Source organism: Sylvia atricapilla, chromosome 11 (assembly GCF_009819655.1).
Source record: "Sylvia atricapilla isolate bSylAtr1 chromosome 11, bSylAtr1.pri, whole genome shotgun sequence".
NCBI lineage: Eukaryota > Metazoa > Chordata > Aves > Passeriformes > Sylviidae > Sylvia > Sylvia atricapilla.
In genome coordinates, this window is record NC_089150.1 from 139781 (window position 1) to 167317 (window position 27537).

The window sequence follows — 27537 nt, forward strand, 5'->3', positions numbered from 1 at the left end:
CAATTAAGCATAAACAGATCAGAACATCTTTATAGAAAAGTGTTGCTTTATGCTTGGAGACAAGTGCAATTGGGACATGTTTTGTTCACACTACTTTGTTCTGGTGGCCCCCATATTAAGAATACAAGTAGGAAGTTCACCATGGGCTATAGAGAAACTTGCCTGTATTATTAATTGTTTCAAAAATTAATACAAAAAAATTTCTTGTAATTTGATCATTGAATTGACTATTTGGGACATGGAAAGCTTCTGCAGCTAATTTGAATTGTAATCTAGATCCACCAGTGTTTGAAGTTATCTGTTTTACTTATGTACTATACTGAATTTACAGTAACGTGGTTAACTTAGATCAGGTTTTATATTTTGTGTCTACTCTTAAAAGAAGAAAAGCACAAAAACTACTTAAAGTGATATTAAGTGATGTCTTGATGCACATTCACTAAAGCTTGGATGCGCAACAGCTGAAAAGTTTAAATCAACTCATAAACACAAACTGCAAGTGTTCATGCTCACAGAAAATAATTTATCTGTTTCACTATGCAAACTTAAGACAAATATAAAGTAGATCTGTTCTCTGATTAAAGCTACTTGGTTTAATATCCTTCAAGTTTACTCTGATTTTTGGTATGGTTACATAATTAAGAATTTACTAAATAAGAAAAGGCAAATGGGCTGAGAGACCTCTGTAGATAAGGCCACTTTTCAGACATTAGTTTGGAGTTTTCTTTCACTTCTTGAGCTAAGATTACACCTCTATATTAAAAAAGATTTTTAGTTCAAGGAGGAGCCCTATATAAGAAGAAAAAATATGATTAATTCTGTTTTTAGAAGTGGATTTGAGATTCCCTACTTAGAAGTACATTTTAAAAAAAGAAAATTCATTCTTTTTAGCATGGAAAATGGCCTTGTGAGTGTCCTGGAAGTAACATATATGGAATAGTTTCAAAAAACATCCTAAGTTTCACAGTGAAAACCAGCAAGAGATTTTTCACTCTAGTTTTCTGTACCAGGTATGAATTTGGCAAACTGCATTTTTTAAAAACACTTCCAAATATACTTGGAAAGAGAAACTTGTAATGGAAATAGTGCCAAACTTTATACTATTTTGGTAGGAGTTGGGTGCTGTAATAACCTCTAAAGCACATAAAATATGTGACATTTGTAATTCCTCGTGCAGGAAATGCACCGTGGTAACATAGTGTGATGGTTGTATCACTGGAGAGATCGCTCCATCTCAAGAGTGTATGAAGCTCTGTGATTTCTTCCTGGCCTGGTGGGTAAATAGAGGGCTTCATCTCTTTATAGTATTCAGCTGCTGCTTAAATGATATGCCTGTCCACTGTGTAACACCATGAAAACTTAGTTCATGGAAAAAGAGTTGTAAGCAGCATTATCTTGTTAGGAATTCATTAATACTATGACCATGTTAATATTGAGTCATTTATTTATGAATGGCTGGTTGCCTGCTATATGTGTCTTCTGTCAGATAGTTTTTAATACAGGTCAATACATAACCAGTTTTCTTTAAATATGCTAAAATTCTGTATTTGTACTCACTGTATCTTAGAGAAAATGTAGACTCAAACTTGGCACTGGCTTAAAAAAAATGAGCGATTTTTTCAGAATATCATATTTTTATTGATGAAAATTAAATGGAAAAAGAGGATCATTGACCATGCATTGAATTTCAGGTTATGAAGTATGAGACAAGTTGCAACCGGATAGCCTAATGCAAATATTAGCAGCTTTACCTATATCAGCATCACCTTTTCAATGTAATTGCCACATATGTAGTGCATGGGTTTATTGAGAACTGTGATGCCAAGCACCAAATCAGACTGTCATGCAACTGTCATGCAACATTTCCTTTCAACTTCGCTAATTTGAAATTAATTATCTCAAGTGAGATCACATGGCACACACAGGACCAAGGGATCAGGCCCAGCCAGCATGGGTTTAGCAAAGGCAGGTCCTGCCTGACCAACCTGATGTCATTTTATGATGAGGTTACCCACCTAGTGGCTGAAGGAAAGGCTGTGGATGTGCCTACCTGTATTCCAGCAAAGCCTTTGACACTGTCTTCCAGCACTGTCCCAGAGAGGCTGCAGCCCATGACTTGTACAGGTGCATCTTGGTTGGGTTAAGAACTGGCTGCATGACTGGGGCCAGAGAGTGGTGGGGAGTGGTGCCACATCCACTACTCAGTCACTAGTGCGGTTCCTCAGGGCTCAGTCTTGGGCCCAGTTCAGTTTGATATCTTTATGGATGGCCTGGATGAGGGGATTGAGGCCAAGGCCAACAGTGTGTGGTTCAACAAGGCCACGAGTCCTGCTGTTGAGTCAGCACAAGCCCATACAGGACTTCAGGCTTTGGGCAGGGTGGCTGGAAAGCCCCTCAACAGGAAAGGGCCTGCAGGTGCTGGTCGACAGTGGCTGAATTTAAGCTGGGTGTGCCCAGGGCACACAAGAAGGCCAGTGGCAGTCTGGCTTGGATCAAGAACAGCATGGCTGGCCAGCAGGACTGGGGTAGTCACTGTCACTCAGAACCAGCCACTGGTGATGCCATACCTCAAATCCTGGGGTCTGTTGTGGGCCCTGCACTGCAAGAAAGACATCTAGGGGCTGAAGCATGCCCAGAAAAGGGCAAAGGAGATGGAAAAGGGTCTGGAGAGTCAGTAATTGAAGAGTGGCCGAGGGAGCTGGATTTGTTTGGCCTGGAGAAAAGAAGGCTTGAGGGGACCTTCTCAATCTTTGCACCTGGTGGAACCAGGTGGGGGACAAAAGGAAATAGCCTCAAATTGTGCCACAGGGGGTTCAGGTTGAACATACTTTGCAAACCCAGAAAAAGACATGGCTGTTTAGTTCCGAAATGTTTAAAGAATTTCCATGCAGGGCCCTTATAGCTGTCTGTCTGTCTTTCACCTTGAACAATGTGGAACAATAGACTATTCTTTATTTCCAAGCTGCTTGCAGTACATTGTGGTGTAAGGTTTGAAGATGCACCAATGGAAGGCTAAGGATTCTACAACTGAGAAACTGTAAAACAGTTTTAAGAGCAAGACCTTCTTGCTCTAATCTAGACCTTTTAAAGGATGCATAGATTCATTAATAATCTGGCATGGAAGACAAGTAGATCATCAATTAAATGTGTTCTCTAAGAGTCTGGATTTTTGGGAGTCTTTTTTCTCACCTAGGTATCTCATTTTCTGCAACTGAAAACTTTGAATCGTCTAATAATTAGAAGACACCTCTTATTTCTACATCTCTCCTGTCTATTTTCCTCATTTAACATGGACCTTTTTTGACCTGTGTATTAAAGACAATTGGAGATTGTATGTTTAGATTATACTTTTACAGTATGTGAGACTACTTATGCTACAGGCAATGGGGGAGTAGAATGGCATGGTTTCATTAAGTCTTGTGTATTATAGTACCTCTGCTTCCCCAAAGAGACTAAAGTCCATGTGCCTTGCTATCCAAACTGTTTTTTCTTTCTTTATGTCATAAATGAACTTTTCTGTATATTAAACAAAGATTTTTCAAAGCAAGCTAAAAATTGAAACTGCCCTGTTGTCCAGCTGTACAAATTTTGATATAATTCCAAGATTGTTTAAAAGAGGATTTGATAAAAACAACTTGTGACCATCCTGGTTTAGGACACGTTACTGCAGATAACAGGTTCATAGAATGGTTCAGGTTGGATGAGACCTTCCAGATTGTCTAATCCAATTCCCTGCCACAGGCAAGGACAGCTTCCACTATCCCAGGCTGCTTCAAGCCCTGTCCAGCCTGGCCTTGGACACTTCCAGGGATCCAGGGGCAGCCACAGCTTCTCGGAACACCCTGTGCCAGGGCATCACCACCCTCCCAGGGAAAAAATTCTTCCCAATATGCAATCTAAGTGTAATCTTGTATGTTTAATTCAACATTTAACATTTTTGCTCGGAAAACAGCTTTGCAAGGGGTGTTTTTCTGGCTAAGTATCCCAAACTAAATTTACATTATATTAAAGTCTAGAAAGTCTATAGTACAGTCTAGAAAGGTATGGAACAGGACAAGAAACAACAGTATTCAGAAGTAGTGCCTAAGTTAATCTCTGTCATTCAGAAGTACTTCGAAATTATTAAAAGGGCAGCTACTTATAATTTTACATTATTTATATATGATGTATTTTATTTTTATAGAAGCGAAAAATGAGACAAGTGTATAAATGAAAGTTGAAAAAAGTATTTCTGCATTTCAGTAAGCTAAAGGGATCATACAAAGCTTATCCATTGAGCAGAGTGGTGGTGGTAGCGGTGGTTTGGTTTTGTCAGGTTCACTCCATTTCCAGAAAAAGAAGATATTCTGATAATTCATTGAAAGCCAATCCAAGTTGGTCAAATGACTGTAACATTTCCAGTAAATTTAGATTCTAAACTATAGGACTAGCTGATTTTCTAATAAATATAGGTATTTTTTAAAGTGTTCAATATCTTAGCAGTGAATTAAAATTGTATATGTTATTTACAGGGTCCGACTGTTCAGACTTCGCTATCTGAATCTCCAGTGATGACCAGCCCTTCCCAGCGTATCCAGATAATTTCCACAGACTCCTCTGTAGCTTCACCACAACGCATTCAGGTAAAAATCCATTAATTAACCAACTGTCACATCTTTTCTTTTTTTCTCCTCCTCCCACTTAGCTTTATACAAAAGCATGCTAAAGACTATGGAATACTTCCTTTAAGTCTTGTGAGAACAGACAATTTTTAGTGAAAACTGAAATTTCTTTCTCCCTCAGTATTTATTGGTGTTGACCAGATGGCTGTATATAATTGTTAGCCAGTGTGGAGTATTTACACAGGTTAAACCTCGCCTACATAAGCAAATCTCCTGAGCTCTTGCCACAGCAAAGTGTGAGATATTGTCAACAAAATCTGAGATCATCTCCAAGTGCATTCCTCGTCCCACTTACTTAGGAGCCAGTAGGAGATTAATCTGTTTAGCACAAAGTTGGCCTTTGGGAATGCTGCACAGTGGGTCTTTGTTGCTGGTAGATAATAAAAAGATGTCATTAATGTATCAGAATGTATTCAATGGCAAATTATATAGGACTTATTAAATTTTAATGAAATACTAGTGCATATTGATATGGTTACCAGGCAAAATAGAGATCATGCTACCAGAGAACTCTATCAGAAACAGAAACCTGCCATTATAAGAGAATCATGAGAATTGGCATGTGAGACAGTAAGGCTGCCTGATTCCATCTTTTGTTGTTAACTTTAGGGAGTAACATCTTGCATAAAATATGTAGGTAAAAAAATGCATATGTAAATGTTAACTGGAGAACATCTCCTTGGTGCCATTTATAAAGAAAAATTGGAGAGAGCTTCTTTGTAATTTTTCACTGATATAATTCTGAGATGGAGTGAAAAGTTTTAAAACATAAAATTTACTGTGATCATGAATTTCTTCAATGTTTTACAGATTGTGACAGATCAGCAAACAGGTCAGAAAATTCAAATAGTGACAGCAGTGGACTCAGCTGTATCTCCAAAGCAACAGTTCATTTTAGCTAGTCCAGATGGAACTGGTGCAGGAAAGGTGATTTTGGCAGCACCTGAGACATCTAATGCCAAGCAGCTTATCTTTACCACCACAGACAACATTGTACCAGGCAGAATTCAGGTAAATACAGTAAATTAGATAAACCATGGAATTTTCGTTTTCATTTTTTTCATTTCTAAATTAAGCCTACATTGCTTTAAGACCAATTGCAGTAGTTTTCTCATGACATGGATCAGACATACTAATTTTAGGCTTCATTGTTCAATCATAAATCCTTCAGTCTTCACCTACCTCATGTATTCCATTACACTCATCATCCCTTGTCACATGCTCTCATTCATGTTCCAAAGACATAAGTGAGTACTTAAGACAGTGCTTGTGAGAAGTGCCAGGATTTCTCAGTCTGCTCAAGATTCACAGATATACAGCAATACAGCTCACCTGAGAGAATTTACATGAATTCATACTTTACATTAGTATCAAGACATTGTGATAAAGCTCTGTTATGTTTTTTTGTGGGCCTGCAGCATAATCGACATGAACAGGAGCTTTGCAAAGCCAATGACGTAAACAATAATCTACCTCGTGAAATTTCAGATTTCTTCCTAGCAGTCCTAAAGAATAAAACAAAAGAAAATATGCCTGGTCCTTCTTGTTACTGTTACAATAGAGAATATTTTACAGGAAGAAGAGTAATTTTTACATAAATATTTAAAAAATGGCATTAACAGTCTTCTAAAATTCATTTTTCCATACTAAATAGGATATCTGAAATTAGAAAGGGGTTGAGGTTTTTTTAATTTTTTTTGTTAAATGCAATGTTCAGAACAGAAGTTTTTAAATCCAAGGCCTTTGGAAGCGAAACTGTTTCTGTGGTCGATCTGAGCTCCAGGCTATTCCTTCTGAACTATACATCTCTAATACCAGAGAAGAGATAGATGGGAACAGCGTCTGGACAGCAACTGTCTTTAGCTAAAATACAGCAGCTGCTTGAGAGTATTTGCAAGAAGGGAAAAATACTGGGAGGAAAAATGTTGATTGCACAAATGAGGAAACATTTGTACTAAGCAAAGCTAGCAGTTTTATTTGTAATTTGTTTTGATATGACTGTTTCAAAAGTCTCACTATTGTCAGTAAGAACTCTCATTAAATAGCATTTCATACTACTGATTTCATTCCATATGTCATACTTATTCATATACTTATTCATAAATTCAGTTCCCTCTTCTTAGCTGATACACCAATCTTTTCTATAGGCAAAGCTCCTTACCTTGTTATCTGACTAATTTTTTTTTTTTTTTGTTCTGGAATTTTGTTTTAGATAGTGACAGACTCTGCTTCAGTGGAACGACTGCTAGGAAAAACTGATGTTCAGCGGCCCCAGGTAGTAGAATATTGTGTAGTCTGTGGTGATAAAGCATCAGGTAAGGAAGCCTATGTATGAAGTGGTATTGAGGAAATTTGCTTGAAAGGATGACTGGGATGAAGAGATGATTTTTCATGTGCTTTAACTGGTTTTAGTTATGCTCGTGGCAGAAGAAATTGAGTTTTTAAATGGAAAAATATAACATACTCTGTATCTATACACAAAAAATAGCTGAACTCTGCTTGGAAGAATATTAGGTTTTTTCCTTGAACTGAAGCATATGATAAATTGGCTGAAAGATAAAATAATGATTAAATGGCTCTTGGGAATTGAAAAAGACTACTTGAAACATCTAGTCAAGTTCCCCACAGTGCTGCGCAACCATGAAATAAACATGCCACCTAAAAATGCTTAACTACTTCTTAGTGCTATGTAACAAACTTAACCCTTCCTGGTAGGTTTTGTTCTTCTACTGTCACAAAACAAGTCAAGCAGAGATCGTGTGAATCCTCAGTGTTTCAGACCCATGCAGTAACAAGGAGTCTTAAAATAAAATTTTTATATTAGTCAAGAGTGTGTTCTGTGCTTTCATCCTAGAGACAAGACACTCTTCTGTCTCTTTCTTTTATTTCTCTAAGTGTTTATGTGATTTAAACAATATCAGAATTAATATGGACAGTAAATTTAAATGAAGATTGCATTTTAAATTTTGGTGCAAAATTACTTGTTTTCTGAAATTACTTGAACTCTTAGCCAGTATGTTCTCTAAATATATTCTATAGTCTGTAACAGCAGATAGAATTGTATCTGTACTTATGAAGAATGGGAACTACACTTTCATCAACTGCACATTCAGAAATAGGCTGAGCCTTCCTTTCTTCTCTCCACTCTGTCACCAAAACACCTGACAATAGGTAAACCAGAAATATCATGAGACTGTAGTAATGCTTTCATGGTCCAAAATGTTGGCACAAATATAAAGGATGACTTACAGTGTTTTATTTGCTTAAAATGAATATTTCTATACTAAAATATAAGTAATTTCCAACTGATAACAATATATATGTTTTCTAGGTCGTCACTATGGTGCTGTCAGTTGTGAGGGATGCAAAGGTTTCTTTAAAAGGAGTGTAAGGAAGAATTTGACCTACAGTTGTCGTAGCAACCAAGACTGTATCATCAATAAACACCATCGGAATCGATGCCAGTTTTGTAGGCTTAAGAAATGTCTAGAGATGGGCATGAAAATGGAATGTGAGTGTTAAGTACTCAATGTGATATTGTGCCTACCAAATAACAATTATGTGGAGTACCACTTGTTAGTGTGTTCTCTCTGTTTTGGTGTATGCTGCTTGAAGGGAACAACTTTTGGCAGCATCCAGTGCACCTTTTTCATCACCATTTTATGTCTGAAGTGCAGCAGTGGTTTGTTTTGAACTGTGTCTCCAAGTACTGTTGTCTTTGAGGAGCCCAGTTACTGCCTCACTTAGAATGCATGTCCCAAACACAGTGTATGTTTATAACAGAAAATATTTTACATGAATTGACATGAATCTGAGTCTGATATTCTGTTTTGAGAATCTACTCTCCTTCCAGTTTATTTTTGTGGCTTTTTCAACCTGTGATAGAAAGTGTTTTTCCCCCTTTTTAAATTTTATGTTAATTTGATAATCAGTGTTTATGAGAATTGTATAAACTGTCATATGTTTTAAATTATGCCTTCATGTTTGTGTGCAGTACTTCATACATTTCCAGTGCTAGCAGCCAAAGACTTGCTTCAATATATTTTTGTTTTCAGTTTATATCAGCTGTTCTTCAATTTAGCACTATGTAGCTTAAGATCACAAAACAACACAAAAGGTTGTTTCGTGATCTAAGCAGGGTAAGTTCCAACCACTGAGTTCAAGGGTGGCAGAACTTTAAGCTGTAAATAGGGACATAACTGTTGTATTTCAACTCTGAAACTCCAGACCCGTTGTGATGGAGGGGTCACACAATGTGCTGGATATAAGATGAGAAGTTAGTACAAGAAAACTGCTGCAATTCCAGAAAGTAAACCTTTCTTAACTGGAAATGATTAGGGTATATATTACTGACTTCACTGGCTTTGGCTTCTGGTTAATTAATATGTATTCACCAAGCCGATAAATTTGATATGACAACTTTTAAGCCCCTAAGTTTTGCTAATAGTAACAATATTAGCAAAAATAAAATCAGGAACTAAGTAACACTTGCTGGTTATAAGGATAACTTTCTGTAATATGTTTAATAATAATATTTTAATATAATAAAGATGCACTTTTATCTTTAAAAGTCACAAAGTAACTGTTTCTTAATATTTTTATTAAAAATTTGCTACACTTGTTAGGCACTTCAGAGACTGAACTTAAGTTTGTTTCAATTCTCAAGGATATATATTTAGATTATGAAAGGGTTAGTTTTGAAAAACTCTTCCCTAACTGGGTGAAATCAATGTCTGTGAGTGAAGTATATATCATGCAGAGAGTATTCTCCCAAAGAATTAACCTGCATCTCTCAGGTAACTTGCCTCTTTACTTTTTCAGAGTTCCTTCTGGAGTTGCATTGTTTTGTGTCATCCAGAATAGGAATGTGCCTAAGATTTAGATACAGCTGTGCGTGTAAAAAATATATATATATAAACAAATTGAAAACATAATCTGTAGAATCTTCCAATTTATCAAATGCCAAAAAAAAAAGAGCAATGTTTTATTCCAGATGAGCAAAACTTAAAGCAAAAGATCAATCTGTGACTTTCTTAGTTAAAAGTATATATAAAAATATACTCACAGATATAATAACATTTGAGCCTGCATTTCTTCACTCTTGGTAGGAAATTTCCAGTTTTGTGCTGAGCTGGTACACTATCATAACTGCAGGAATTTTACTTACTGTTTGTATTTTTAGTTTAAATTATTTCCCTTCAAATCTGTATGTTTCTATCTTTATGTAGCAGTTCAAAGTGAAAGAAAGCCTTTTGATGTACAGCGTGAAAAACCAACCAACTGTGCAGCTTCTACTGAAAAAATCTATATACGAAAAGACCTTCGAAGCCCTCTAATAGCAACCCCAACATTTGTGGCAGATAAAGATGGGACACGGTGAGCACCTCAGTTTCACATATCTTTGTTCACGTTATTTGTGCATGTTACTTTGCAGTCACACCTATATTCTTTCTGCCCTCTGATCTCAGAGGGAACAGGAAAGAACTCTAATGCACACATGATCTGTTTCCATTACCAAGGCCAGTGTAGGTTCTGCTTCTCATGAAAGTTTTTATGTCTGCATACAGGTACGTGGTTTTCAGTTCAGAGCTGGCTCTTGTCCAGCCAGGTCAGAGCAGTGCAGAGCAAGTGAATGATACTCAGGCAGAAAGCATGCAGACTAATGAGGCAATGCATTTGGGTTAGCACTTCTCTGAAATCAGGTCTGCAAGTGGCAGACTCAGGCTTCCTTCTCCTAAAGACAGTAGTATGGGGACTCAGTGACTGCTGATTCAGATCCCAAGAGACTGGTTTCAACAACAGCAAACCAGCAGTTTCCTTTTACTATATGGAAGATACTCTAAGATAGTTCCTGCACTCTCAGGTGTGTCCTTAGGCAGTGAGTGTGAAAATGCACATCATTACAAACAAAGGCAAGATTTCCTTTTTGTGAATAGAATAAAAAAGGTCTAGGTTAAATACGACATTTTTTAAACTGTTGTTTATGAATGGTTGAGAACCATGTAAAAATTGGATTTTATTATTATGGGGGGAAGTGTATACATTTAATTTTTTATATACATATTCCTTGTTGAACAAATGACACTGCAGTTTGCATGTTTGTGCTGCAGGTTTCTTAGAGAATTGTTTTTCAGTGTTCTTGTTTGAAAGAAGTCTTCACAGACACATTTGCTGCTTAGAAATTTCCTTGAGCAACAGATCTATTACAGACCTATAAACAATACTATAGTCATTAAGAACCACTCTGTTATGTATGCAGTATTCAGATTTGCATAACGCGTGATAATTTGCTGTTTGTGCTTGTTCACAATGATAACTGTTAGTATCAGACCCCTTGTACTATGATAGCCTGCAGCCTGCACCTGTGTTGTGTGCATTGGTACGTTACAGACACTTGGAGCATCACATAAGTAGCAAATAAACTTTCTGACTGCAAAGACTTTCCACTGTCTCCCTAAATTAGATACAGCAGAGGGGAAGGATATTTGGTCGAAAAGCAGCAGAAGTAAAGGCAGCAGAGATTTTATGCAGGCTTTGATTACATGACCATTTCTTGACTATATTTTGGAATGTAAAAAATATTTTTATGACTTTTTATTCAGTGCTGGACATTGTCTTGCTTGGAATACAGAGTTATGCCTTCCTCCAAAGTCTAATATAAAGCTACTAGGTGACTTCTTGAGAGCATGAGAAGACAACTTTCCTTAAAGCAGACTAAACCAGAACAAAAAGCAAATGAGAAGATACGCATTTGGGAAGTTGTCATTGTTTTGCACTGGAAATTAAAAGATATTTCAGTCTCTCTGTCTTCCAAGCTACTTTTTGGGAACTGTTTCGGAAAGACTTAAATCCTGATAAACTGTAAGCCTCACTAAAATGTTTATTTAAAATTTGGGTAATTCTTTTTATGCTGTCATAAGTTCTTACACATTCTTCTGATTAATGGAAAATACTGTTGACCATCAAATGCCTTATGCTTTTAAACAGGTCAGCTGGTCTTCTTGATCCCGGAATGCTCGTGAATATTCAGCAGCCTTTGATCAGGGATGATGGTACAGTCCTCCTAGCTGCTGATTCCAAGGTATTACTGGCTCACTTCAGTTCTGAGCATATCTATTAATTTATTCAGATTACTTTATCTATTGTACATATAGATGTATATAGATGTACATATACATGTCTCAAATAGTTGTTGCTGTTGAGAAGGTAAGGTTGTGCTAAGTGTGAAGAACCGTATGAATGGATGCAATAAATTGATAATAGGATTGTGTTTTCTTTTGGCAAGCATATTTCTGCAAAAGGTCAGCCACAGGTAGTTCTCCATATGAGAACTGAGTTCTCCATATGAGTCCCTATCTGGGACTAGGATTGATTATTAGAATAGGATTTACAGATAATTGAGAGCCATTGTTCTTCCTGGCATTCAGGAGGAAGGAAAAGGTGCACAGGGAAGAAAGAATAAAAATATTAAAAGGTGGGGGAGAATTATATATGATATATTAATTATAATTCTGGTTTACTAATTTAGTGTTTCCTTTTTAGGCTGAAACAAGCCAGGGTGCCTTAGGAACACTAGCAAATGTTGTAACATCTCTTGCTAATCTCAGTGAGTCACTAAATAATGGAGATACTTCTGAAGTTCAACAAGAAGAGCAATCTGCAAGTGAGATTACACGGTATGCATTTATATTTACACCTTATTTAGCAATTTGTGTTCTATGTGGTGTATCCTTACACTCGTTCATTAAAGGAATTTAGCAGTGTTACACCAGACACAGTACAGATTGTCCCTACTTGGAAACACAAAACCAGTTCTTTAGAAATCAGTTTTGGTTCTTGCCCTCTTGTAAAGAACTGTTTCCTCTGTTACAAATGTAGTCTTCTGAAGCTAGACCAGATTTGGTTCTCAGAAAAATAGTAAATGACTAGTTTGTGACCATTAAAGACTTTGAGAATAGCAACACTTCAGTGCCATTTCATTTCACGGATGTGTTTTATGCAAGCTTCTCCTGTGCAATGCTTGTGCCCTTAGCCCTGTTCTTTAGGGGTCTGCATTACTGCAGATTTATTTTTGAGATTATGCTGCCATAAAATCCCCTGGTAATGTAGATCTAGAAAGAGTTTGAGGTCTTTCTTTCCTTTATTAATGAAAAATATATGATAAAGGAGCATGGAATATTAAAATTTCAAGCACAGCTTGAGATTTGCAAGGCTGGGATTTTTTTTGTTGGATTTTTGAGGGTTTTTTTGTGGGGGGAGGCAGGTTGGTTGAATTTAGCAGTATAGGTTAATAAGATAAAATACTTGGACTCAAAACTGTCCACTGTTTCTCAAAAAGAAGATTTTTAGGAGGAGCTAAACTGTCGTGGTTTAGGAATGGTATTCCTCAGTTTAGTGTTCACACTTAAACTATGCTGCCACTTGCAGCCCCTCTGTCTCCAGTCAGAGGCGCAAAAGGCAGAGATCACAGGTTGAAATAGGAACAATTTACTGGAAACAGCAATGAGACTAGCAAACAAACACTAACAGCAAAATGAAACAGTAAGAGCAACAATATTAATAACAAAAGCTATAAGAAAATAAACGATTTACAGAGAAAAGCCTCTGACAATAACAAATACTAGACCAGTCTGCCCACTACACCACTGGAGGACACTTGTGGTGAGAGAGTGCGTGAGAGAGAAGGACATTAATTAAGACTTTTAAGTCTTTCATTTGAACTCTTCAAATGAAAAGAATTAATATTTTGAAATACTTGAAACTGCAATGTCAGCTTATGTTAACATCTTGCTGTTTCTTTAAAGCAGAAAAAGGTTATAAAAATCTCTTCCAAAAAAAACATCTTGACAAAAGAAGTGGCAAAGGAGTACTATACCATAATACTGTCCACTGGTAGGAAATTGTAACACAAATTCTTTACATCTAAGCTCTGTTAATCCTAAGAGAATTTACTGTGATTTTATTTGGGCCATGATCCAGCAACAGCCTGAACATAAAGGAGACCAGGAAGCAGTCTCTCTTGTGTTACTGTCTTAAGGCTTTTAAGGCTCTGTCTATACTGGGAGATAAGGAATGCCTGGCCATATTCATCTTAAGGGAAAGAAATTCAGGGTATATTGTCTAGACGGAAACCACACTGTTCTCCACTGTTCCAAAAAGCTGGAGATCAAGGATGGGGACAAGAACAGGGACTTGCTCTTCAGAGTACATCTGGTCTGTAATCCTCACCAAATTCTGTGAGAAGGGGGAACAGTGAATGGTAAGTACAAGAGGAATGTTGTGGTTTAACCCCAGCAGCAACTAAGCCTTGCACAGCTGCCTCCCCTCACTCCCCCACCAGTGGACTGGAAATAGAATCCGAAGGGTAAAAGTGAGGAAAACCTTGTGGGTTGAGATAAAGACAGTTTAATAGGTGAAGCAAAAGCACACACACAAGCAAAAGTAAAGAATTCTTTCACTACCTTCCATAGGCAGTCAGGTGTTCAGCCACCTCCAGGGCAGCAGGGCTCCAGCAATGTAACAGTTAATTATGAAGACCAGTGCCATTGCTCCAAACTTCCTCCCATTTCTTCTTTCCTTCCCCCTTCTTTATGTACTGAGTGCTGACCTACCAAAGTAGGAATAACCTTGTATCATTTGGGGTCAGTGTCCTGGATGTGTCACCTCCAACTTGTGCTTGCCCAGCTTCCTCACTACAGGGAGGACAAGGAGCAGAAAAGGCATTTACACTGTGCAAGCACTGCAGTGTATCTACAAAGAATCTCTCTATATTATCAGCATTGTTTTCAGTACAAATCCAAACACAGCCCCATATTACAGCGAAGAAAATCTAACTCTATCCCAGCCACAACCAGCACAGCACAAGGTCCCTTTCACTAGCACAAATACTAGGATAAAACTATCAGAGCAGGATTTACAGTTCAAAATCATTCCCTACAGCAGAGATATTTTACCAGCAATATATGGGCACATCTATTTGTTTAATTAATGCCCAAGAATACAGACGTACCTAACTGTAATGAAAAGTCTGACCTGTGTCAAGCCTAAAGAGTTCTTTTGTATGTTGCCTCTAAGTGGAAATGTTTTCTAGCATTTAATTGAGCACTGTGAATTTTTTTAAGATCTAAGGAAGCACTCCTCATTGGTGACTTATTATTTTTTAGAGCATTTGATACTTTGGCTAAAGCACTTAATACCACAGATGGTACAACACCTCATAACTTGGCAGATGGGATGGATCCTACAGGAGGAGGAAATATTCCATGTAATCAGCAGAGATCAGTCAACACCAATTATTGAAGTGGAAGGACCCCTACTTACAGATACACATGTCACATTTAAGGTATGTGCTTCTTTAAATGTCTTACTAAACAAACTAATGCTTAAGATGTATGAGATTCTGCGTAATTCCTGGTTTTGTATTTCCAATTTGCATTCCTTGCCAGCAGTAATAAGTATTTTAGTGCAGTTTTCTTTTGACAACTTCTTGTCACACTGTTGATTGTGATGGACTTTGAGAGTACTCTGAATGTTTTCTACTGGTTATTTTCATCAACGATAACAACTTGGTTTATGTCTGAACTATATGTATTGTACTTTTATTTTTTGCAGCTGACAATGCCCAGTCCAATGCCAGAGTACCTTAATGTACACTACATCTGTGAGTCAGCATCACGGCTCCTTTTCCTCTCTATGCACTGGGCTAGGTCCATACCTGCATTTCAAGCTCTTGGGTAAATCGACATACTCTGTTTGAATGGTTTGCTTTGAATGAATTTAAGCACTGATCTGAACACTTCTCAGCTATTTTGAACTTCTTAGTTATGATATTGTTTAATTTTTAATGAATACTTCAAAACATGTGAAAACTATGCAAATATTCTGTTTTGAAGAATAAAATAGAATATGGCAGGGGGGAGGGTAACTACAATATCTGATGTTACTGTGGCTACAGAAACTAAAGCCAAATCAAAACCAAGTGTGAATTTGTCGAAATTAAATGCTTGCTTTTGATACCTTAGTAAAGAATTGATGAGCACCATTTCACAGATAACCCGAAATGGTTTCCCATAGTCTATAATTTCTTTTTGCTTCTTTAAATACTTGTAATATGCTAATATATGCCTGTTACCAAAACGTTTTGCAATACATTAATCCTTATTATGAACTATTATACACTGGGCAATAGCAAGCTGATATTCAAACTACCCAGTGTTTGATTTTCTGCTGTTCATAGGCAGGACTGTAATACCAGCCTTGTGCGTGCCTGCTGGAACGAGCTGTTCACCTTGGGCCTGGCACAGTGTGCACAGGTGATGAGTCTGTCCACTATCCTAGGAGCAATTGTGAACCACCTCCAGAACAGCATACAAGAAGGTATGTTACCAGTGCTGCTAACAATGTGGGGACCTTTGGATAACACTGCAACACAAGGCGTTTTCCCATCAGTGGCAGAATTACACCAGGAACCAGGGGAAGGTGAAGCTTTCTCTTGCATAATTATCTTTCCCCTGTGTGATCTACAACTTTGACCTCACAGAGATATCTGTGGGATAGAAGTGTCCATAGGGGCAAGGGGGTCTTCTGTGCCTGACTGACATTACCAGAGAAAGATGTACATCCTAAAACACTCCTTGGAGTGCTCAGAGAGTGTTTTTCCATCCAGATGGAGGTTTTTTTCTCTCTTAGAATATATGATACTCTCTTCTAACCATACCAGACTTTCTCCTTCGGAACTTCCTTGCTCCTCTTTGCAGTGTAAAAACACAGCAGTTACAATTATCATAACCAAGCATATTTTTGCAAGTATAATGGTTTTGGATACTTACTGTAATGCAATAATGATTAATGTATTTTGAAGTGCCCTTGAAGCATTAAGCAACATAATTTCTTGACATTGTTAAAAGATGTATGTAATTATACTTTTTAATTCAATGTGATTTGTTGATAATGATTATTTATCTGGAAAGGATATAAATCTGTTATATTTGCTTTTTTCATTCTTTAAAGATTGCTTCCACTCAATAGGATTGATTAGCATGAAATAATATCCATTTTTTTAAAGGAGGAAGAAAACATACTAGCACCTTTAAACTCTGCAAACACAGCATAATACATGAAAACTACTTTAAATTTAAATGCCACATTAAAAGCAGTTATGGACTACTATTTGTACCATTTTCTTATAATTTTTAATGGTGTCATTATTGTGCACACAGCAAAAATTAGAAATAGGTTTTTACAGAGGAGAGTCAAACAAATGTATTTTTCTAGAGCTGAAGGTTATTAAATATTTTTCCAACTGCTTCGTACATTCTATAGTTCTACAATGAAGTTATAATCTACTTTATTAGCTTCATCGTGATAAAGTAAATTAGATCAAATTTTGATTCTTAAATGGATAGTATGCTTTAATTGCTTTCATAATGAATACAGGGCTTTTTCTTGTTTTGTGTTTGTTGGTTGGTTTTTTTTGTTTGGTTTGGTTTGTTGTTTTCTCATTTAAGAGAGCCTGGACAGTCCCAAAATACAACAGGGTGCTGCTCCTTTCCTGCACAGAGAGGCAAATTTGAAAAGATCAGAAGGGAAACCTGCACTTTGAATGTTCTATGCAGAGTTAGGCTTTTACTTTATATCTGTTTCAGAATAGAGAGAGCTGTCTATTCCACCTCCATTCCAGGCAGTAACTTTGGGAAGGAGTAAGTGGTAGGGCTATTACAGCTGGTTCTGCTTCTGTTCTCACGCATCAAAACTGTAAAAAAATCTTTTTTTTTCTAAAACCTGTACTTGCAGCCATACTGCGATAGCTGAGACCAGCCAAGAAAAGAGGATGATTAGTGTCACTTAGCTATTCTGGAAAGTTATTATGTGATACTGTGTGTTTTACCTTCAAAATGCAAAACAAAGTGAAGAAATTTCAAAACTTTATATAGGAACATATTAGTGATGACCCTACTTAGAAATTCTGGAATTCAAGTTTGCTTTTCCTGAGTTTTTCTGGATCATATTTTCCCACTTAATATAGGAAAAAAAATATTACATTGTGTCTATTTCATCCATCTTGAGTAACTAAAAATTTGTATCACAATTAATAATTAAGAAATGTAGATTATGCTTTCTTTCTTATTTCAAGACTGCAAAAAATGGTTCTTCCATTCATTCAATCTTCTCATTGCAGTTTCAGAAAATAGAGCAAATAGTAATAAACTATGTCAGAGATTTAGTTTAAGACACATGAGGTCTAAGCAATCCTATGCACTGTTAGCTGTATAGACAAAAATAAAATATCCAAATTAAAATTATATAGAATACTAGCATTGGAGGTTATAACTGGAATGAAATTACTCCAATGTGTTTTTCAAGGAAAGGTTTTATTCCCTGTGAACTTACTTCTGAAGTTTGATAATAGTAATTATTATCTCACTGTATTCTCTAATGTTTTTATTCCTTGACTAGTTTGTACATACAAAGTCCAATGCAAGGATTTCTACTTAACAAAATAGAAATTTCTCCCTTCCTAGTTTAGCATCTAATACCACTCACTCGTAACATATCTCTAAACAAAATACATTTTTTAAATTGAAAATTTTAAGATAGATTATGAACCGAATAGAAGGAATGTGATCTTTCAAATGGTAGAAGAATCTGTGTACAGGTATTTCAGTGATTTTACCCCATCAGATGGGAAAAAGACTATTGCTAATGACCATAGCTAATAAAATGTCCACTCCTAAAAGTACAGATAGAGGAGAAAGTAGCACTGTTTTTGCATTCACTTTTGGAAAAGCTAATTCAATAATGTTTGAATTTAAAATCAGGGTTGCATGTTAGCCTTTGCTTCGTGCTTCTGTTCATTACCAGAATCACTCTAGCCATTTGTAGAGTAATGCACCATAATTTGAGAGTCTCTGCTCAGAACAGTACATCACTGGAAAAAGTTTGGTGTGGCAGATTATGCTGTCCTTGCAAAATTGCACAAAAGAGTTAACATTCTGTTTGCTAGCCATGGGTCTGACTCAACTTTATAAATTCACTTCACCTTCATAATAATTCAGGCCATCTTTACATGTTAAGTGGTTTTAAGACAGCAAAAGACTTGTAAATATCACTTGACTTGGTTTATAAAACTGCATTTGTTAATATATTAGAAATGCTTGAGCTCAGATGAAATAGTAAGCAATATCTTTTTGTAGATAAACTTTCTGGAGACAGAATAAAGCAAGTGATGGAACACATCTGGAAACTTCAGGAGTTCTGTAACAGCATGGCCAAGCTTGATATTGATGGATATGAATATGCATACCTTAAAGCTATAGTCCTTTTTAGCCCTGGTAAGGAATTTAGTAACCATATCTTTTTAAATAATAAGCCTTAATATGTCAATTCTTTAGCATTTTTTAAGTGAGACTAATGTCTTGAGATGAGACTTACCTGTTAAGGTGTAGATAAAATGACTGTTTCATAATGATGATCACAGTATGTGTTTTAAAATAACTTCAGAGCAACAAGCCCATGTTGTTTACAGTTCAAATCTATCACATGTTTCCTGTACATCCACCCTAAAGATTAGATTCTCAAGTTGCCTTCAGCTGAGAACTATAAGTAATAAATTACTTGGAATGTGTACTAGCAATATTAGTGAGGCAAATGGTGATGAGGATTAGAAGAAATGCATTCTCTGAGTGACAAAAAGAAATTTGCTTCCATTTTAGTATTTTTAATATATTCATAAGAGGAATAGCTGAAATATGAGCAGAAAACCTATTTTATATGAAACTTCCAAAAAATTTCAAAAACTGAATGTAAACAGACTGTCTTCCATTTGTTACCAACAAATGACAGCAGACAACTAAAGCATAGTCAAGTGTTTCTGAAATATGAGAATTTACTCAAAGAAGACACTTGAGATTTTCTGGAATGATTAGGTAAGGACATTGAAGAAATTGGAGGTGGCAGTCTTTTCTGCAAATGTTTGTAGGGCACACAAAGGTTAATCTAAAACTGCTGACAGGCTGAGTAAAAGAAAAAGTTTTGCGCAGAAATGTGTATTATTTATTTTAATTCAGAGGTATTTACCACTTTGTATTTAACAGAGTACAAAGTAAAAGGATGCCTTGTTATTGATGTGTTTGCTTAGGGTTTTTTTTGCACTGATAATTATTTTTCCCTCTGTTAATAAAACTTAGAAGATACTGGTGTCCTGAAATGTTCTTTTGAATATTTTTGGGGAGATTGTCCCATTAGAGTTAGGTTTATTAGGAGTTTTTTTCAAGTTGGAAAAGCAAGAAACTATCCAAACTCAAGGCAACTCTGTCACAGTTGAAGGGACAAGCAGTTTTGACACAAGAGTGTGTCCAAACTTACTATGTTGGCATAGTAAGATAGGTGATATTTTGTAGGTTTGCTTTTTTTTTTTTTTTTTTTTTGCTCTGATCTGGCTGTCTGCAGAGCTGAGCCAGCTGGAATTAAAACATGAGACAGACTTGGGAAGATTAGGACATTGATCTGTCAAGAAATAACCCTAGATACTGCTTAGCTAATTAGAACAAACCACAGAGGCAAACATATTTACATTTAAACAAGCAAAGTTAAAAACAAATTCTGTCTCATTGCCTGGTACACACACAGAGGCTTAATCTTTGTCCACTTTCTTATGGATACACACAGCTCTAGAGAGAAAAGTGAACAAGCTGATTCCGAAGCCAGGAAATAAATGTTCACCTGAGTCGTTTCCTTTATACAGCTAGCATGTTAAACATCACAGTACCATAGAAATATTTCATTGAAATTAAATGTGAGAGTCTTATAAATACATTTATTTCACAATGTATAGGGAAACAATCGACATACAGAAATGTTTTGTTTCTTTAGATCACCCTGGTCTGACCAGTTCAACCCAAATAGAAAAATTCCAGGAGAAGGCACAGATGGAATTGCAGGACTATGTACAAAAAACCTATCCAGAAGATACTTATAGGTATTTATTGTCTAAAGTACCCAAAATAATGTTGTGGGCTGTAGCTAACAAAAGTACAAAATAATATTATTGATGGTTTTGACATCTGGGGTTTGGGGTTTTTTCTGACTGTTAATGAGAAAGAACTAAAACTTAATTCAAAAAAGCAAACAGGTTTGTTTAAAGATGCATAGAAACAAGAACAGCTGTCTAGCTTCCTCCATGTAAATTAAATTTATTAGTACTTATCTGGGTTTTTGAGGGTTTTTTTGAGATTCTCATAGTCATATTTAGAAAAGTAAACAGACTTTTTTAGAAGTTTGAGGGATAACTGCTTCAACTGACTAATTCACACTGCTTCTTTTTTCAAGTTATTATCTTAAAGTCTCTTTGGCAACTAAAAGGTGATTATCATCCTTGAACTGTTTTTCAAGTTGCATATGCAGAAAAATGTTGAAACTGTCAGCTACAGCCCTTGGAAAAACATGGATTACATATAACAGGGAACAATAACCATCTCACTTCTGTTTATGAGAATTTCCCACATCTTTATTTTCTCCTTTAGCTTTTTTTTTTTTTTTTTTAAATTTCCAAGGACTTCTCTGAAATGATCTAGCTTGTTTTTTTCACATCTCAACTATTCTGTTTGTTATGTGCTAGAAACAATTACCCTATTTTCTAACAAACTCCAGCAAAACTGAAGATTCATCAGCACAATGATTCTCTGCACTGTGAGGGAAATTCTCACCTCTGTCTAGCAGGATGTACTAGAACATGTTGTTTTTATTCTCATGTAGAGAAGGAATCCCATACACTTAAGCACTGTCTGAGGATGGGGTAAATAAAAAGAAGAAAAAAAAACCTGTCTGAAAAAGAGAGCTTCTACCATCTCTGTTTTCTGTACTGATCTTACTGAATTAACACTGTAGTGCAATGAAAATAGGATTCTCTGCCTCAGAAATATCCTCAAATCCCACATTCTTCCATGTACAATTGAGTCCTTCTGGTTTGATTAGTGAGAGCTTAATATATACCATAAAGTTAAATTTAAAATTTGTTCCATATACTTATTTCTCATAATAGCACCTCAGGGAAGAAAATCAGAATTACATTCCCCAAGCAGTGTCCTGTATTTTAACTAATAATGTCTGTTTCTCCATGCAAACCCATAGACAAGTTTAGGGAGCAAATCTGATTATTTCTGAGCAACTGAGTGCTCATACAAATTGAGATAGGAGACAAGTGTTAAAATTTCCTCAAAAACAACAGCATAGTTGGAATATTTTTGCCCTGAAGTTTACAAGATATGGTATATTAGCAGAATGGACCTTAGATATTTTCTCTGTAAATATTCAAGCATTTTCAAGAGCACTTGTGGTCAGTGCTATCTGAGGTTTGCTATTACATGCTTCTGGTTCAGAAAATCTATTTGGTTTGGCATTTGTGTGTGATGCACATTTGCCATATGAATGACAGCAAAATGCTTTTATCACTGTCCTAAATTTCATATGCATGGAAAGTCTAGCATTTCAATACAATCACTCTATTATATTAGATATCCGTTACAATCCTGGTAAATAGAACACCAGGGCAATTTGGCAATATTTATGCTTAACAGTACATTCCCCCAAATTCCTTCTCTCATTAGAAGCAGATTCTCTTTTTTCTGTTTATATACATCCAGCCCCCTTCCTGCTATCTTATTTGGCATGAAATTGCTAGGCAACTGAGGACTATGGGGCTGAAAATTATTTAAGCATTATACTCTTAAAATGGTGCAAATGTTCACACTAATCAGTATGAATATTATTAGTCTCAGTATTGTTCATCAAGAGCTGGGAATTCAAAAGCAGGCCAAGAAAATTGTGTTGTACAGACATGTTCTGTCTACAAAGGGCATTAATGTGTCCCTTTCACTGGAAAAGTACCAAGCTACCTGGCTTTCAGTTTGCTTGAAAGATAGATTTCTTTTCATGGTAGCCAGTTAGCTTTAATTGCCTCTTTACACACATTCATGATTTATGGTAATAATAAAGACAGATCCAGCTCTTTACCATAGAGTATCTTAAACTGGTTCTACATGTATTTATAATCCACTGAACTTCTTTTGCAGGCTAGCCCGGATCCTAGTTCGCCTGCCAGCACTTAGGCTGATGAGCTCTAGCATCACTGAAGAACTGTTTTTCACGGGTCTCATTGGAAATGTTCCCATTGACAGCATAATCCCCTACATTCTCAAAATGGAAACAGCAGAATACAATGGTCAAATAACTGGCACGTCTGCATAGAGGAAGCAACGTAAATTGAGGGATTGAAGTAATTTTCACAAAACCCATATAATTAAGAAGTTAAAAGAGTAATGTTTTGATATGTGCAGATAATTCCAACTTGTTACCAGTTTCCTGACAGATTCCTCCTTGTCTTTTTCTGATGTTGACAAAATTCAAAGCAGCTATTAAAAGACCTGCTATAGGACCTTTCCTACCATAAGGAATATTTTTGATGCCTTTCATTTAAAAGGCCATAGATTACTGAACATACTTTCCACATGCTTTGTATTTAGAAACTATCAGTGGTTAAAAAGAGTTTTATAATATCAGAATAGTAATAAAATTACTTTAAAAGTAAAAAAGAACAGTATGTATATATTTAAAAATATCCTTGGAATGAATGTCTAGCAAATGCCAGGGTATAAATACTAGCACTTTGTAATAATTTCTTGTCAGAGCAACAGCATCATCAACATTCTGCTTATGAGTACGGAAAATGAAAAAAATGCATATGTCCTTAGTCAAAATGCTAGTGATTTTTGTAAAAATGTAGAATGCTAAAGGAGACAATCATTTAATCTACAAAACATCACTTGCTATTATGTTATGCATGAAATATAATGTGGATTCTTAAATCAGATATTCACGTTATATGAAACTATATCTGTTAAATTAGTGTAGTTGTAATACACAGTACAGTGCAGCCACAGTGACTATTATGTGCTATTCCCCACACTAGAGAAAAAAAGTTTTTGTAACAATTATGATTAAATATGCAGGTTCCTTAAAGTGTCTATTCAGACAAACACAATCATGAGATATGTTATTCTAAGAAGAAGCCTTTTGACTTTGGGGAAAATCAGTCATTAACTGGAAGAGCAGTAATTTTCAAATAGAGCCGTGTTATGCTCTTTGAGTATGCACTTTTATGCTCCATATTTACTCCTTCTCTCTCTACTCTGAACACCCTTACAATGTAGCCACAGGGTACAATTTGAGACCTGAAATGTACAGAACCTCTGGTTGTCAGCAAGAGTTTATTACAAAGCTCTCTCACTTTATTTCTCCCTCCCTCCCTCCCTCCCTGAGCACTCCCAGTTTTGCAGGGTTCTCAACTTTCCTGTCACTCAGTTTAAAACCAGAATATAGCTAGGATTTACTCTCACTCATGTGCAATTGCAGTTGATGACTGATACACCATGGAGATATAAAATTAACTACTTCTTAATTGTCTCGAGTGATGAGCCGTCAACATGTTTGCTGGTAGTACTGGCCATTAGCTGCTAGCATAGGCTCCATTTTAGTATAATTTATTATTATGGCTGTTTAGTATTTTAAAATCAAGGATTTTTTAAAAACTCATAGCAATTAATACCTTCATCTGATCCTGGCTCATTAGATGCATTAACGATTTTAATTATTTTTGTGTTAGAGGCATTCTTACTTTCATAGTTTTATGTGACAAAACTTATCTAATGATAAGTTCAGCACTTTGGTTTTTCTTCTGTTACTGATTTTTATTTAGAAACATCAACTAGGTTGGTGTTTGTGACTTCTCAGAGTCTGAACTGTAGGAAAAAGACCTTTTGCAACTTTAGATGAGGCTTCTAAAGTAACATAAGAACTTGTATACTTCATGATTGTTAGGAGGCTGATATTTGTAGCACTTACTGTGACACAAGACTATTTAAGTTTAGCTTCTGGATGCATTAAAGTCTTCTACAGTTACTATTTTTAGCACATTCAGAATCTTCTTTTCTTAGAAGGGTCTTACAGAGTTCAGTATCCATGCAGAGATTTGTAATACTGCACTTTTAATTCTCTCAGCTTTTGCTATAGGAAATGAAATTCTGATATTGGTCACGTGATGAAAAGTCTGCTCTCTACATGTGAAGTCAGATGGACTTCCACTTTTAGTACCAACCATTTGATTGTAGTGTAACTGCTGCACAGTCCTTGTGTTAAGGGTATACAACTTAAAAATTCATAGTGATATTAACATCAGGAACAGTAGCTACCTTGGAAGGAGTAGTAGCTGCTTTTGTTAAAATTTAAAAATTTACATTGTTCTACAAGCAGAATGCATTTAACTATTGTGATCTTTTTTTTTATTTTTTAGCCAAAAGGATTACGGGACTTAACTTGCCTTCAGTATTTCATAAAAATCACTTAGGCAGAAAAGAAAGCATTTTAATGGTAAATGAAATATTCCTTAGCACAAAAACTAGCCATTGGAATATTTGGTTTTAAATCCCAATATGCACCTATCTTTTTCTTGAAAAACATAATTTCAACTTACTCTGCAAATAGTTATTTAAGGGCTTATTAGGGAAAAAATAATAATTTGTGCAAATTGAATAACAACCATGCAATCCATAGTTTTGCATGCGTTTAATAGATGAAATGAAGCCATTCCATCCTTAAGATTTGGTTATTACCACCTAAAAGCTATGAAGTCCCTCTCTGTGTAGCATTATTAGCATGATTTGCTGGCTTTCAGAGCTCAGAACCAAGCTACCTAGTTCTGATGCCATTAACAAAAATTACTCTAACTATACATTATTTTGATTCCAAGACTAACATTTTGGATTGTACAAATCTGAACACATATGGGTGCCTGGGCTATTTCCTCCCCAGGGAGAGGACTTTATGCTTCCCCTCTTTGAACTTCATGCAGTTCCTTTTGGCCCGTTTCTCCAGCCTGTGGCACTCCCTTTCGCTGGCAGTAGGACCCTGTGATGCACACAGTGCAGATGCACAATCAGGCAAAGCTTTGGGCCATCTCGGCAGAAAATAGCGCAACATTGACATAGTTCTTGGAATTTGAGAGGTTTGTTCCATTCCTCCTGCAGTGACTGGAAGATGGTAACAGGCTAATTTTAGTAGCTTTACTGTTAAATTAGTTTTGGGTTTTTTCTCCTTTAAAAGTGCAAACTTTTCCTTACGATTATGGGACAGGAGAGTTTTTATTATTGTAACAATTACTGAAGAACTATTTCTTGAGTATTAAATATTGAAATAGCTTGTTTTCATAAAGGTGAAATTTAAATATCAAACTTCTTTTCACAGAACTTGGAGTCAAAGTATCACAGTCACAAAGTGATTTTAAGAAAAGTTCATCTCACTGAGGCTCTGCTGAGTGCCAAAATTTATTCTCTTCAGAATTTTTGAGGTTCTATTTCTGCTGCTCTTGAAATGAAAATATTTTAACTTGGCAGAAATACAGTAATAAATTATCTGATTAGATTTATCTTAACCTGAGCGAATGTGTATACTAGACACAATTCATTCAGACAAATGGTAGAATTCTGTGCTGACTGAAACTGTGGCATGATAATGAGGCAGTAATGTCCACTGTGCTTCATTTGTTTTCCAACTCTTTTGCAAAGGAACTGGATTTGAATCTTGTAGATAAAAAGCATTTGCGACTAGCTTTGTCATAATGATTTTAATTGCATTTCTGACAAAGGTAGGAAGGTATACTCTTTTCTTCCCTTTATTTACTTGCATTGGACTATAGAATCAGAACTAAGACCACGTGCAAAAGTAATCTTTCTCTGCCTATTTACATTGCTTATAAATTAGCTGCAATGCTTTTGGTGTCTGTGGAGTTACTCTTGCATGAAACTGGTAAAGAGGAAAAAATTATCTTCAAGGAGAGTTTTTCCTAAGCAGTCATACAAGGCTTTCTTTTAGCTGCCTTAAAATGTTAGATTATTAAGAAGGCTTAGTTTTCAGAGCACGCTGGGGCAAGAAACTATTGTTGCTCTCCACTGATTAATTTGCCAAGTCTCCTTTCACCATCTCCTGCAGCCCTTGTCCCCCAGACAGCTGGGATGGCTCTGGCGAGGAGCTTTGGCTCCAGGTCTGTGTGCAGGATCCAGCGGCTCTGCACGGCCATTCCAGTTCCCTTTGGCAAAGGGCACATTCTGAGGCTGCTGCAGAGAAACCAAGTCAGGCCTGAGGCTCCCAGGTGAAATCAGTTTCTGACTCTTCTTTCTCCTTTGGCAGAGACTGTAAAACACTTACGTGGTTTTTTTTTATTGTTCTGTATAGTACACACATTCCTGAATTATTTCATTCAGGATACTGCAGCTGTCAGTAGATTTTCCTGCCCATTAAAGTTCAGACAGTAGTTAGGATTCTTTTCTGATTACCTGCTATTTAATTAGTAAAAGGCAATTTTAAAAAACAGCACCAAATAGCTTGACTAACAAGGGGTTTCAGGAATATGGTTTAACCAGGAAGACAGAACTGGAACTGAATGGGCTGAGGGTCCTGCCCAAGCAGTGACAAAGCAGCTTCCTGCACTAACAGCACCAGTTAGTGCACCCTGTCTGAAGCAGGCGGAGTGAGCAGTACAACTGGCAGGTCACTCGGACACACAGATGTACCACCACGTATCTACTGGATTATACCATCCTGAAAAGAACAAAAATGCTGATTTTCTGTTTGAGATCCCGCTTTTCCTCTCCACTTACTTTTAATAGTGCAAAAGCAGAGGAGGTTGGGGTTTTTTTTCACCTACTCTTGTCCCTAAGGGGAAAAGCAGAAATGCCAGCAAACACAGGCATATTCCTACCTGTTCCCAGGGTTTGCCACACTTGCCATACAGCAACAGAAAAGCTTTTGCAGTAGTTGGTTCTGGTGA

General features: G+C 36.3%; 1 protein-coding gene across 1 annotated transcript in view; it reads left to right on the top strand.

Moving 5' to 3' along the window:
• The window catches only part of NR2C2 (nuclear receptor subfamily 2 group C member 2), a 28611-nt gene extending 3663 nt beyond the window's left edge, over positions 1 to 24948 (top strand). The window contains 14 exon segments of the mRNA XM_066327114.1: positions 4512 to 4622; positions 5472 to 5672; positions 6874 to 6976; positions 7993 to 8172; positions 9890 to 10037; positions 11649 to 11742; positions 12204 to 12337; positions 14825 to 14921; positions 14923 to 15003; positions 15273 to 15394; positions 15898 to 16037; positions 18854 to 18991; positions 20532 to 20637; positions 22730 to 24948. Coding sequence (XP_066183211.1) covers positions 4512 to 4622; positions 5472 to 5672; positions 6874 to 6976; positions 7993 to 8172; positions 9890 to 10037; positions 11649 to 11742; positions 12204 to 12337; positions 14825 to 14921; positions 14923 to 15003; positions 15273 to 15394; positions 15898 to 16037; positions 18854 to 18991; positions 20532 to 20637; positions 22730 to 22904 — 1830 coding nt within the window. The 3' untranslated portion in view covers positions 22905 to 24948.
• Positions 24949 to 27537: the final 2589 nt, after the last annotated feature.